This window comes from Silurus aristotelis (genome assembly GCF_946808225.1).
Source record: "Silurus aristotelis genome assembly, chromosome: 16".
NCBI classification, from domain to species: Eukaryota; Metazoa; Chordata; class Actinopteri; order Siluriformes; family Siluridae; genus Silurus; species Silurus aristotelis.
In genome coordinates this window covers 16222127-16234514 of record NC_139589.1, presented here as the reverse complement: position 1 = coordinate 16234514, position 12388 = coordinate 16222127, and the positions used below count along the sequence as shown (strand labels likewise).

General features: G+C 36.4%; 1 protein-coding gene across 4 annotated transcripts in view; it reads left to right on the top strand.

The window, feature by feature from the left end:
* LOC310739360 (uncharacterized protein) overlaps positions 1 to 12388 on the top strand; it is a 32261-nt gene that overhangs the window by 12521 nt on the left and 7352 nt on the right. For 2 of the 4 annotated variants that reach the window (XR_014537360.1, XM_083565278.1), the window contains exons 5-8: positions 2940 to 3018; positions 5350 to 5405; positions 5512 to 5597; positions 7380 to 7789. Coding sequence is in view for 2 of the 4 variants with exons in the window: in XM_083565278.1 (XP_083421404.1) it covers positions 2940 to 3018; positions 5350 to 5405; positions 5512 to 5597; positions 7380 to 7619 (461 nt within the window). In the remaining 2 variants the exon portion in view is untranslated. Of the gene's footprint in view, positions 1 to 2939; positions 3019 to 5349; positions 5406 to 5511; positions 5598 to 7379; positions 7790 to 12388 lie in introns of those variants that run through there. The other 2 variants (XR_014537361.1, XM_083565279.1) reach the window with 2 other exon arrangements.

The following is a 12388-nucleotide window of genomic DNA, read 5'->3' as shown; positions in this document are numbered from 1 at the left end:
TGTCACGGATGAAGGTCAAACATCATCACGGTGAGCAGAAACTGTATAATCATCATCATGTGAAAATGGCGTAGTTTTAAATAAAGTGCTATTTTGTAAACTGTTTGTTTGTAACTTCGGGACAGTCGCACTGGATCTGTTCTGTTGTGACTCGAGAACATCAGGTTGTGCAATCAGCTCGCTCACGACAGAGTGATGGATTCAATTAAAACGGTGCGAACAAAAAGTAATTCTAAAAGCAGCAAATAACAAGTAAACGATTAAATTTTTCTTTACATTTAAAAAAAAAATTATTTTGTAATTAAGCGGCTCTCCATTCATTCTCTATTTATGGAATTTGTCTACTACAACAGTTACTTATGTTTTCAAATGTGATCTGCGGCTTCACTACTTTCAACTGCTTGTTTTCAGTGTTTGTATATATAATTTATGCATATATTGTTTAATTATTATACACAATTAAATTAGTTATACTGTATTCTAGATGCGTATATCTTTACAAGTGAACAAAATGACTGTATTTTTAAAGCATGGTTATCAATTTGCCATCTGCAATTATCATTAAAACCAATACAAATGTTGATTTACACAATTTACACCTTGCATACTTAAATGCTTTTTGTTTTATTTTTTTTTATTTAAATTTTTTAAAAATCTTTTTTTTTACAGAAAGAAACAACCCAGCATGAGTGAATTTGTTTAAAGGAGAAAGGATGCACTCCTCAACAAGCAGCCACTATAAGCTTTAAAATGTTAAAATTAAAGACAGTTTAACTCAGTATCTGGCTTTTGTATTTTTTTTTTAAAGTACACCTTTATACAGTACATAAATCCTATATAGTTATAATAAGCAAAACAGCTTTTTATATTTATATTTATATTTTTATATATATATATATATATATATATATATATATATATATATATATATATATATATATATATAAATTTGTTTTTAACCGATTAATCGAAAAAAAATATTCGTCTGATTAATCAATTTATCAAAATAATCATTAGTTGCAGCCCTATTTATAGCTTATCCCTACCACATGAAGAATAATGAAAAATGCATCTTCCTTGTCCAGAGCCTGTATGATTTTACTTTCAAGCTACTGTCAAGTCTTTTTTCTCCCAGCCAATTCTGCAGCTGCTTTTCTATTCTATATTTTCTGTTGAATTCCATGCAGTTTCATATCTCAGTTTGTGTTTGGTTTAGAATACATTACTTGTTTAATTAGAATAATACACACACTGGCCTCTAATATTTTGTTGGACTGCATTTTCAATTCAATAAATTTTTATTTGTATAGCGCTTTTAACAACGAACATCAGAATCAGGTTTATTGGCCAAATGTGTTGACACACACACACAAGGAATTTGGTTCCAGCTGTTAGTGACTCTCAAAGTACATAAATAAATAAAACTATACATTCAGCTTGGACTATACAAGACAAAACAGACAAGACAAGACAAAAACAGACAATACTAGACAATAAAGATAATGTGAGACAATATAGAAAGTACAAGCATTAAATAGGGATATAACGTGTGAGAGTGCACAGTAGTGTAAATGACCGTTTTGTGCGACAGGTACGATAAAGAGTTACTTTAGAACTTTGTACAATAGACAGCAGCCATAGTGTGTAACATATACAGATAATGTGATGACTGACAGTTCTGATAGTGCAGTACTTATAGATATGATATGAATCAGGGAATATATTTATGGTGAGTTGTTAATGAGGCTGATTGCTTGAGGAAAGAAACTGGTCCTGTGTCTGGCAGTTTTGGTGAACAAAGTTATGTAGCGACTGTCATTGTCTCAAAGCAGCTTTACACAAACTAATAACCCTTTTGCTTACTGCCCGTATTTTGCCATAGCATGATTAAAAAAAAGCGTATAAAAATTCAGAACATTTATTTCCACACAGAGTTGCATTACTTCCTCGTCAATATCCTTTATTTATAATGGGACGGTCAGATAGGTTTTTTTTTCTCTGCACATTTTTTTCTTTTCTTTTCGCACTACAACACTTTAAACTGTGGACAAGGTGCAGCACAGTGCACTTTATGTTTTATACCATACCATAATGCACACGGACACTATAAGGACAATTACATAAACAACCTTAAATTGTTTACTGCCACAAACATATTTTGTATATACACCTTTTTTCCCATATTTATTCTTATATTTTTATATAGTTTTTTATACTTTATTTATATGCCCTCTTTTTCCTTTTATTATTTTTCTCCCCTTCCTATTCCCTCTTGCCGGACTGTCGTAAAAAGCATTTCACTGCATGTCGTACCCTGTATGTATGTGTATGTGACAAATAAAATTTGATTTGATATGATTTGATTAGCTGCCTAAAGTCTAAACTCCATTATATCCCAAAGATTCAACCCCAGATCATTACACTGCCCCTCACAGGCTTGAATGGTAGGCAATAGTTATGATTTCTTTTGATGTGCCTTTTTCTTTTACAAGGGTAAATCTGGACTTCTATTCACCTTGTGTGTGTGGAAATGCTCTTAATTTCACTATTTAAATATAGCTATGAGTTGTTTTTTTATTATTTGATTTCGCCAAATGTGTAATGTTCATTAAAATTTTTCCCTGACCACATTTGTTCTTGGAAAATAATGGCTAACCACTATGTTTACAGTTTTAATAATGCATTGGACAGTTAGTGTTTTTGGTCAATGGTTTTTGTTTGACCAGGCAGTGCATCTTCATATTTGGTTGCATTCCTCATGTATAGGAAGATGAGAACTGAGGGTTGCATAAAATGTGACAGATTTGAGCAAATTTGACCAACATGACTTGCACATTTGACCTTACATCTAACTGAATATATAGATAATAGAGTAGGAATATATATAGGAAATATAATTGTAATTTTAATAGAGAAAACTTTATTTGATGTTGTCCTAGAGCTGTCACCTGTAATTGATGGACAACCTGCAAAAGAACCTTTTTTTCTGTCCCCACCTCAAGCTGTGTCACCTCTTAGGTAAGGTATTTTGCATACATATCAGCAAAGCTTATTCACAAGATATGGCTAGATCAACATTTTCACTTGTTACAGTAACACAGTTGTAATCTGATTATTTTATGTGATCATAAAATTCAATTCAATCAAATTAATTAAATAACAAATGGTTTGACTACAAACAAACAACAAGGTAAGTGTTTTTTCGTTGACGGAAAAAAATATATTTATTATATTAATTCATTATATTCGGAATCTAGACCTGACCAACTGTACGGGTAGGCACTATGTGTGATGAGTGCATTGGTTCTTCTGTTTTTCTTCTTACCCAGATGCACTAATTACTAATCAGCCTCACTGCTTAGTAAATTTCTAAAGCTTTAGTAGGCTTAACAATCTTTTAGCTCGCTTCACAAAGTTGTCTGAGGATTATTATGAAATGTGTAAATACATATAGTGACTACATACAATAGTGAATACATACAGTGGGTACGGAAAGTATTCAGACCCCCTTAAATTTTTCACTCTTTTTTATTTTGCAGCCATTTGCTAAAATCATTTAAGTTCATTTCTTTTCCTCATTAATGTACACATAGCACCCTATATTGACAGAAAAACACAGAATTGTTGACACTGTTGCAGATTTATTAAAAAAGAAAAACTGAAATATCACATGGTCCTAAGTATTCAGACCCTTTGCTCAGTATTTAGTAGAAGCCCCCTTTTGATCTAATACAACCAGGAGTCTTTTTGGGAAGGATGCAACAAGTTTTTCACACCTGGATTCAGGGATCCTCTGCCATTCCTCCTTGCAGATCCTCTCCAGTTCTGTCAGGTTGGACGGTAAACGTTGGTGGACAGCTATTTTTAGGTCTCCCCAGAGATGCTCAATTGGGTTTAAGTCATTGCTCTGGCTGGGCCATTCAAGAACAGTCACAGAGTTGTTGTGAAGCCACTCCATCGTTATTTTAGCTGTGTGCTTAGGGTCATTGTCTTGTTGGAAGGTAAACCTTCAGCCCAGTCTGAGGTCCAAAGCACTCTTGAGAAGGTTTTCGTCCAGGATATCCCTGTGCTTGGCCGCATTCATCTTTTCCTTGATTGCAACCAGTCGTCCTGTCCCTGCAGCTGAAAAACACCCCCACAGCATGATGCTGCCACCACCATGCTTCATTGTTGAGACTGTACTGGACAGGTGATGAGCAGTGCCTGGTTTTCTCCACACATACCGCTTAGAATTAAGGCCAAAAAGTTCTATCTTGGTCTCATCAGACCAGAGAATCTTATTTCTCACCATCTTGGAGAACTCCATGCGGGTTTTCATGTGTCCTGCACTGAGGAGAGGCTTCCGTCGGGCCACTCTGCTATAAAGCCCCACTGGTGAAGGGCTGCAGTGATGGTTGACTTTCTACAACTTTCTCCCATCTCCCGACTGCATCTCTGGAGCTCAGCCACAGTGATCTTTGGGTTCTTCTTTACCTCTCTCACCAAGGCTCTTCTCCCCCGATAGCTCAGTTTGGCCGGTCGGCCAGCTCTAGGAATGGTTCTGGTCGTCCCAAACGTCTTCCATTTGAGGATTATGGAGGCCACTGTGCTCTTAGGAACCTTAAGTGCAGCAAAAATTTTTTTGGAAGCTTGGCCAGATCTGTGCCTTGCCACAATTCTGTCTCTGAGCTCTTCAGGCAGTTCCTTTGACCTTAATGATTCTCATTTGCTCTGACATGCATTGTGATCTGAAAGGTCTTATATAAACAGGTGTGTGGCTTTCCTAATCAAGTCCAATCAGTATAATCAAAAATTTCTGGACTCAAATGAAGGTGTAGAACCATCTCAAGGATGATCAGAAGAAATGGAGAGCACCTGAGTTAAATATATGAGTGTCACAGCAAAGGGTCTGAATACTTAGGACCAAGTGATATTTCAGTTTTTCTTTTTTAATAAATCTGCAAAAAGGTCAACAATTCTGTGTTTTTCTGTCAGTATGGGGTGCTATGTCTACATTCATGAGGCAAAGAAATGAACTTAAATGATTTTAGCAAATGGCTGCAATATAACAAAAAGTGAAAAATTTAAGGGGGTCTGAATACTTTCCGTACCCACTGTATATGTACATATATGTAAATCTTTGTCCCAACTGGAAAATAAAAAATGTCATTAAACTTTATATATATATATATATATATATATATATATATATATATATATATATATATATATATATATATATATATATATACAAAAACGTAATGCCAACACATTTCTCTCAGTCCTTGCTACATAGCTACTTAAAAAAGTAACAAGCTCCATGTTGTATGACCTAACCTTTAAAAAAAATTGTGTTTAATTTGTTTGTAGTTCCTCACCTTTGGTTAGGCCATGTGAATATTCAACATCTCTAAAGAATACCTTAGGTTCGATTATTATTTTTTTTTATATATATATATAAATTTCACAATGAAGCAAAATTGCTTATATTGCAGTAAATCCACATTCATTCTGAACTTTTACTGCTTGCAGAAAGTAAAAGCAAAACCACAGCAATTGAAGAATGTACTCCTGTAACTAAGAGAGTTGTGGCAGTTTCTTCTGTTGTAAAAAAAAAGGTAATAAAATGCTTTTTATTTTAATCCTTACTGTTCAAGAAACAGGTAGTCCCAGTTGAAGGTCATGCAAATGCATATGCCTTCAGTGGTGTCCTACCTGAATTAATCCACCTCTTAATACTATCATTGTGAAATCATGGATATAGAAACAATCAATATTATACAGAAACACAGTAAAACAGAGTGCTGCATCTCAGGCAGGTATTTCATGCAGCAAGAATGAATGCCATTACTAAAGCAAGAAACCCAGTGAACACAATTGACCAAGTCTCCTTTTACTGCAGCCAGAGCGTCACTGCCCACATACATCATCTCTAGCAGAAGCATCTATATTAACCCCACATTGAACCTGGGTTTTCTGTGCATTTTGTGCATTTTTTTCTGGTTTTCCTGGAGAAATGAAGAGCAGTTTACTCCAGAGAAATGCTATAAAATGAAGATTTTATTACTATTGGAAGAAATATAATACATAATCATAAACAAAAAATATATTAAAACGTAAGTCAGTAAATCTGATCTGGCCCAGATGGCAACTGTGTAGACCACACTAAAAAATTCTCGACGGTCCCAAAAATTCTCTATTTAATCCCAAATATTCCAAAATCTTCATCATTTAATATTAAATTGTTTCTCCTGTGCTGCTGTAGCAGCCTCCGAGCACAAGAGGTTGGACACTAATGTCTGGCAAGAAGGCATGACACAGTCAGCATTTTAATTTATCCCAAAGGTAGTTCACTGGGATTAAGTCTAATATTCCATGCAGCCATTTCAGTTCTTCTACACCTACTTTGATAAAACACATCTTGCAGGGACTCTGGAGGTAAACCTCTTTGCATCGATTTTAATGCTGCAGCATACTCTACAAAGAAATTCTAGAAAATTGTGTATTTCAACTTCAAGGCAACATATTAAGTATAGGGATTTAAAAGTGAGTAAAGTAAAAATTTAACCAGAATAAAAGTAAATTAAATTCTGGAAAAATCCCCCTGGTGGTCTAGTGGTTAAGATGCAGCGCTCCCACCGCTGCGACCCGGGTTCGATTCCCGGTCAGGGAACCAACCCCAGCCACTCTTAGTGCCGGTCCCAAGCCCGGATAAATTGGGGAGGGTTGCATTAGGAAGGGCATCCAGCGTAAAACATGTGCCAAATCAAACGTGCGGAGGATCCGCTGTGGCGACCCCTAACGGGAGAAGCCGAAAAGAAAGTTTTTTTTTAATTCTGGAAAAATCATTATACTAAACATTTTTACCCTTGGCTATAGGGATGTTAAGACAAAAAGACTAAAACTGGAATATCAGTCCTGTTATCTCTGATACTGTTATATAGGTTTACATTTATTTTTCTTCCATGCACACTCTTTAGTGCAAGTGATGGAGCAAAAGTGTGCAATAGAGAAAGCACCTTGAGTATTTAAACAATCTACTACATATTCAACAAAAGGGTAAAAGAATGTCTTGCCGCACATTCCTTAATTTAAAGGTATTTAAATCAAAATTGTGTGAACAGCATAGGATGCACTCCAGCTGTACAACCATATCTAAAATTGTATACACTGCAATTAAATGCTCTGGCACCAGTACAAACCTAAAAAAAAAAAGGAATAAGATAATGGTAACAAATGCTTGTAGCTAAAAAGGTCCAACAGTTAGCATTAGTACCAGAAGTTTGTTTTCTCTATCCCACACTTTAATCCAGTTCACAGCAATAAATTAAGCAATTACTTACTTTATTTTGATGAGATTATATGTAGTCTTTTTTAACAAGTGCAATACTTTTTCTTAGCCTCTTACAGGAAAACACAAGCCCATAAAATGCAGAAAGGTGACCTTCAGTGATGTAATCAGCATGCAGTCCATATCAATGATTAAGGTCAGTAATAATGACTTGAGAAGAAATGCCAAAGTGCCTTCTTCAGAGACAGCCAGATTTTTTGACTTCACTGGTGAATGTGAGAAGGAAGCTTTTTTCCAAAGACTGAAGCTAACCTACAAATTTCAGTTTCCCGCTAAACCAGTAAATTGATTTATATACCATTAATATTACAATTTTGTTTGTTTTGTTTTTTCCATTGTTTTTCAACTTCAGTAAACTCTGTTGGGCAGCAAAAAAAAAAAAAAAAAAACCTGCAAATAAGATGCTAAATTGTTTAGTACTATGACTGGAATTGCAGTATATCTGGAGTAATTATTGAGATAAAGTGTTTTTTGCAAAAGTAAGTTGCAAGTTGCAGTTTCTTCTTTTTTTTTATTTATTTTTTTATCTTTATCACTTCTTTAGATTACATTCACAGATCTGCCATGGACTAAGGATATGTGAGGTAGCATAATGGTGCATTGCTTGTCTCACTTAGAGCTCAGTTACAACATTAAATAATAAACTCAACTAAAGTTTTATTGTCATTCTTCCACCTACACAGTATACAAAAAAATGAAATGCCGTTACTACGGACCAAGATGACAAAGTGAAACAGCAAGGGTAACATTAAACATAAATAAATAAAGAGTAAATTTAGGACATAGCAGAGTTAATGTGTGATACATATGAGGTACTGTAGATGTGCTAGATATGAGGTTGGAATGTAGGTAGTGCAATAACAGAGTTCAGTAACGTGCGAATGCGCAGTCAAAGTGACCGCGTGCAACTGTGTGCAATGTCTAGTGTGTAATGTCCAGAATGTACAAGTGTACACAATGTTCAAGTGTGTGCAATATCCAGCATGTAATGTTTAACAGAATGGGTGGATGTCTTTAGTAAAAAGTCCCTGAGTGCAGATGTCTGCAGATGTGCTACAGTGTCCAATGAGCATTTTAGTGCAGAGTAAAGTGGCTGAATGAGAGTATGCGTTAATGTTCATGATATGTCCAGTCATACCCATAGAGCACAGTTAAGGAGGAGGGAGCAAGGTCATGGGTAGCATCAGGGTGTTTCCGAACCACACAGTGATTTAGCTGGCCAGTATGCTCTCTACAGTTCCTCTGTAGATGTTGGTAAGTATGGGTGGTTGGAGGCTGGCTCTCTTCAATCTCCTCAGGAAGTGAAGATGATGTTGTGCCTTCATCACAGTGAAGTTGGTGTTGGTAGTCCCGGTGAGGTCATCAGAGATGTGTATACCTAGAAACCTGGTACTACTGACTCTCTCCTACTGACTGAGCCTTTTATGAGCAGGGGAGGGTGGACACCTGACGCTTTCCTGAAGTCAACCTTTGTTTTGTCTACATTAAGGGATAGGTTGTTGTTGTGACACCAGTTCACCAGGTGTTCCACCTCCTCTGTGTATGGTGTGTTATTGCTGATGAGGCCCACTACTGTCGTGTCGTCAGCAAACTTGACGATGGGGTTGGATTCTGTCTTTTGGATGAGCAATGTGAACTGCAGTGGGCTTAGCACACAGCCTTGGGGGGGCACCTGTGTTCAATGTCATGGTGCCTGATGTTCTGCTGCAGAGTAGTAGCAGAGTGGAGTGTTCAATTTTACCCACCAGTTGCTGAGGGATGATTGTATTGAATGCTGAGCTGAAGTCAATGAACAGCATTCTGACATATGTGTCCTTTGTGTACAGATGTGAGAGGAGAGAGTGCAGGGTGTAGGAGATCGTCATCGGTGGAGCGATTAGAACAGTATGCAAATTGGAGTGGGTCCAGTGAGGTGGGCAGAGCAGAGTGAATGTGCCTCTTGACTAGATGCTCAAAGCGCTACATCATGATGGAAGTCAGTGTTACTGGATGGTAATCATTAAGACACCTCACTGTTGACTTCTTCGGTACCAGAACGATACCGGTCTTTTTGCATCTTGCAGGGACCACAGCCTGGCTCAGGGAGATGTTGAAGATGTCTGTGAGGACACCTTCTAGCTGGTCAGCATTGTCCCTGTGCACTCTTCCTGGTATGTTATCTGGACCTGCAGCTTTCCGTGGGTTGACTCTAGATAGTGTTCTCACGTCAGCTGTGGCCAGGCAGAGCACCTGCTCCTCAGGGGTGGGTGTGGACATACTCGTGTGATGTTCAGAGTTTCAAACCCTGCGTAAAAGCCGTTTAACATGTCAGGGAAATGAGGGTCACTGTGGTTAGCATGTGATGTGGTTTTGTAGTCAGTTAGGGCCTGAATGCCCTGCCACATTTGTCTGGGGTATTAGTATCCCAAAAGTGATTGTTAATATTCTGTGCATACTGGTGTTTTGCTTTCTTGATGGATTTGGAAAGCTGGTGTTTTGCTTTCTTGATTGCTTTGGAAAGCGGAGCCCTTGCTAAACTTAGAGATCCTTCTACCCCCAACTTGGCTTCTGGTTATTACAGTGTTTGTGTAAAAGAAGTCCAGTATGCTGTCTCCACTTGTGGCAAAGTTGATATTTGAGTTGAGATTCGATCTATCTATCTATCTATCTATCTATCTATCTATCTATCTATCTATCTATCTGTCTGTCTGTCTGTCTGTCTGTCTGTCTGTCTGTCTGTCTGTCTGTCTGTCTGTCTGTCTGTCTGTCTGTCTGTCTGTCTGTCAGTCAGTCAGTCAGTCAGTCAGTCAGTCAGTCAGTCAGTCAGTCAGTCTGTCTGTCTGTCTGTCTGTCTGTCTGTCTGTCAGTCTGTCAGTCAGTCAGTCTGTAAGTTTTATATGTACATACACATGTTTAGATAAAATTCCTGTCTTCTACTGTCTTCCTTCATACCCTTAAATACCTGAGTTACACAGCAGTTTAACCCTTTAACAAAACTTTGGTCAAAGGTTTGAAGCAATCCTTAACAGCTGATATAGTTGAAGCTGAAATTACACATGCACCTAGGATAAAGATTCATGCTACCAGTGGAGTAGAGACCAACACTTTCAATATGTTGTCTTTAAACCTCTATCTTTATTGGTATGGTTAGGATCATTAAACTGTTGGAAGACCCCGTTTCGACAATGTCTTGAGGTTTGTTTGAGTATATCTACAAAATCTTCCCTCTTAATGATTCTGTCCTTTTCCCTACATAATTGGAGTAGGGGGGTTCTTATTTGCAATAAAGCTTTTCAGGCTATGGCAATGTAGGACATAATTGTTAATTGATGCCCCAATCCTTCACCTGTTCCTTTGTTGTTATTTCAAAGAATTTGCATTTAATACAATTGCTGGTACAGATCCTTGTGGTATCTTCTGTTGTTTTGAAATTGCTCCTAATTAGTTGAGGAAGTCCTTTTTTTGTTAGCATTTTTCCATGGTATAAAGTGCAAAAACAGAACTGGCTATAAATTGTCAATTAACTCCTAATTTTGACTAGCCAAAAAGAAGGCTCTCAAAGTTATCACTGGAATTTCCAGACTGTTTAAATATACAGTCTTGTAAACACACACAGCTATCGATTACACTAGTAATTGAGTTCTGATGATTATACCATCGATTATTCAAGTAAGTGGATAAGTACTTCAAGTAATTTGTTTCCTTTTCAGAAAATATAAAATGTTTATTGCTGAAATTGCATACAAGAATATCTGTGAAAACTAAACCCTTTTAATGCATTTAATTGCCATATTACATCAAAACATAAAAATATAAAAAAAATCAATTCCAAATTACTGTAAAAAGGTAAATGCACTGTACAGTGTTTTCTTCGTTTTAGTTTGAAATGATCCCAAAATATGGAAACATAGTCATTTTCTTTGGCCTGAAACTTGTCACACCTCACCGTTTTATCCCTGTTCCTCTATTTTTCATTCTGGACCGTTTTTACCTGTCCAGCACCCTCCAGTGTTTTGCGGGTGGTGCATCAGTATTAATGGTCTGTGGGGAAACACAATGCTCCATGTATAGTTAAATGGAAATATACAAAGCAAATAATTTGCTTTGATGATTTTTTTGTATTAAAAATACTTAAGGAATTGTTTCATATATTAATAACAATGGTCCTCGCAGAAAATATTGACACTTTGGACACATTTACTTAGAGTGTACACAATTTTGTTATTTGGACAATAATTGCTGTATGAGGAGTTATTTTCAGAGGATAGAAAATCTATACTGCTATACAAGCTGCACATCAACTACTCTTAAATATATCCAAGTTTAATTTCTATAGTTAATGAATTAATTATTATTATTTAATATTTTTTTTGGTTTTTTATTTTCAATACATTTGCAAAGATTTCAAACACACTTACATTATCATTATGGTGCATTGTTTGTAGGAATTTAAAGAAAATAATGAATTTAATCCATTTTAGAATAAGGCTGCAGCATTAAATAAATGGAAAGCGTTGTGAATACTTCCTGCACTGTATGTATGTGTATATATATATGTATGTGTATATATATATGTATGTGTATATACAGTGGGTACGGAAAGTATTCAGACCCCCTTAAATTTTTCACTTTTTGTTATATTGCAGCCATTTGCTAAAATCATTTAAGTTCATTTCTTTTCCTCATGAATGTACACATAGCACCCCATACTGACAGAAAAACACAGAATTGTTGACCTTTTTGCAGATTTATTAAAAAAGAAAAACTGAAATATCACATGGTCCTAAGTATTCAGACCCTTTGCTGTGACACTCATATATTTAACTCAGGTGCTCTCCATTTCTTCTGATCATCCTTGAGATGGTTCTACACCTTCATTTGAGTCCAGAAATTTTTTATTATACTGATTGGACTTGATTAGGAAAGCCACACACCTGTTTATATAAGACCTTACAGATCACAATGCATGTCAGAGCAAATGAGAATCATTAAGGTCAAAGGAACTGCCTGAAGAGCTCAGAGACAGATTTGTGGCAAGGCACAGATCTGGCCAAGGTTCCAAAAAAATTTCTGCTGCAC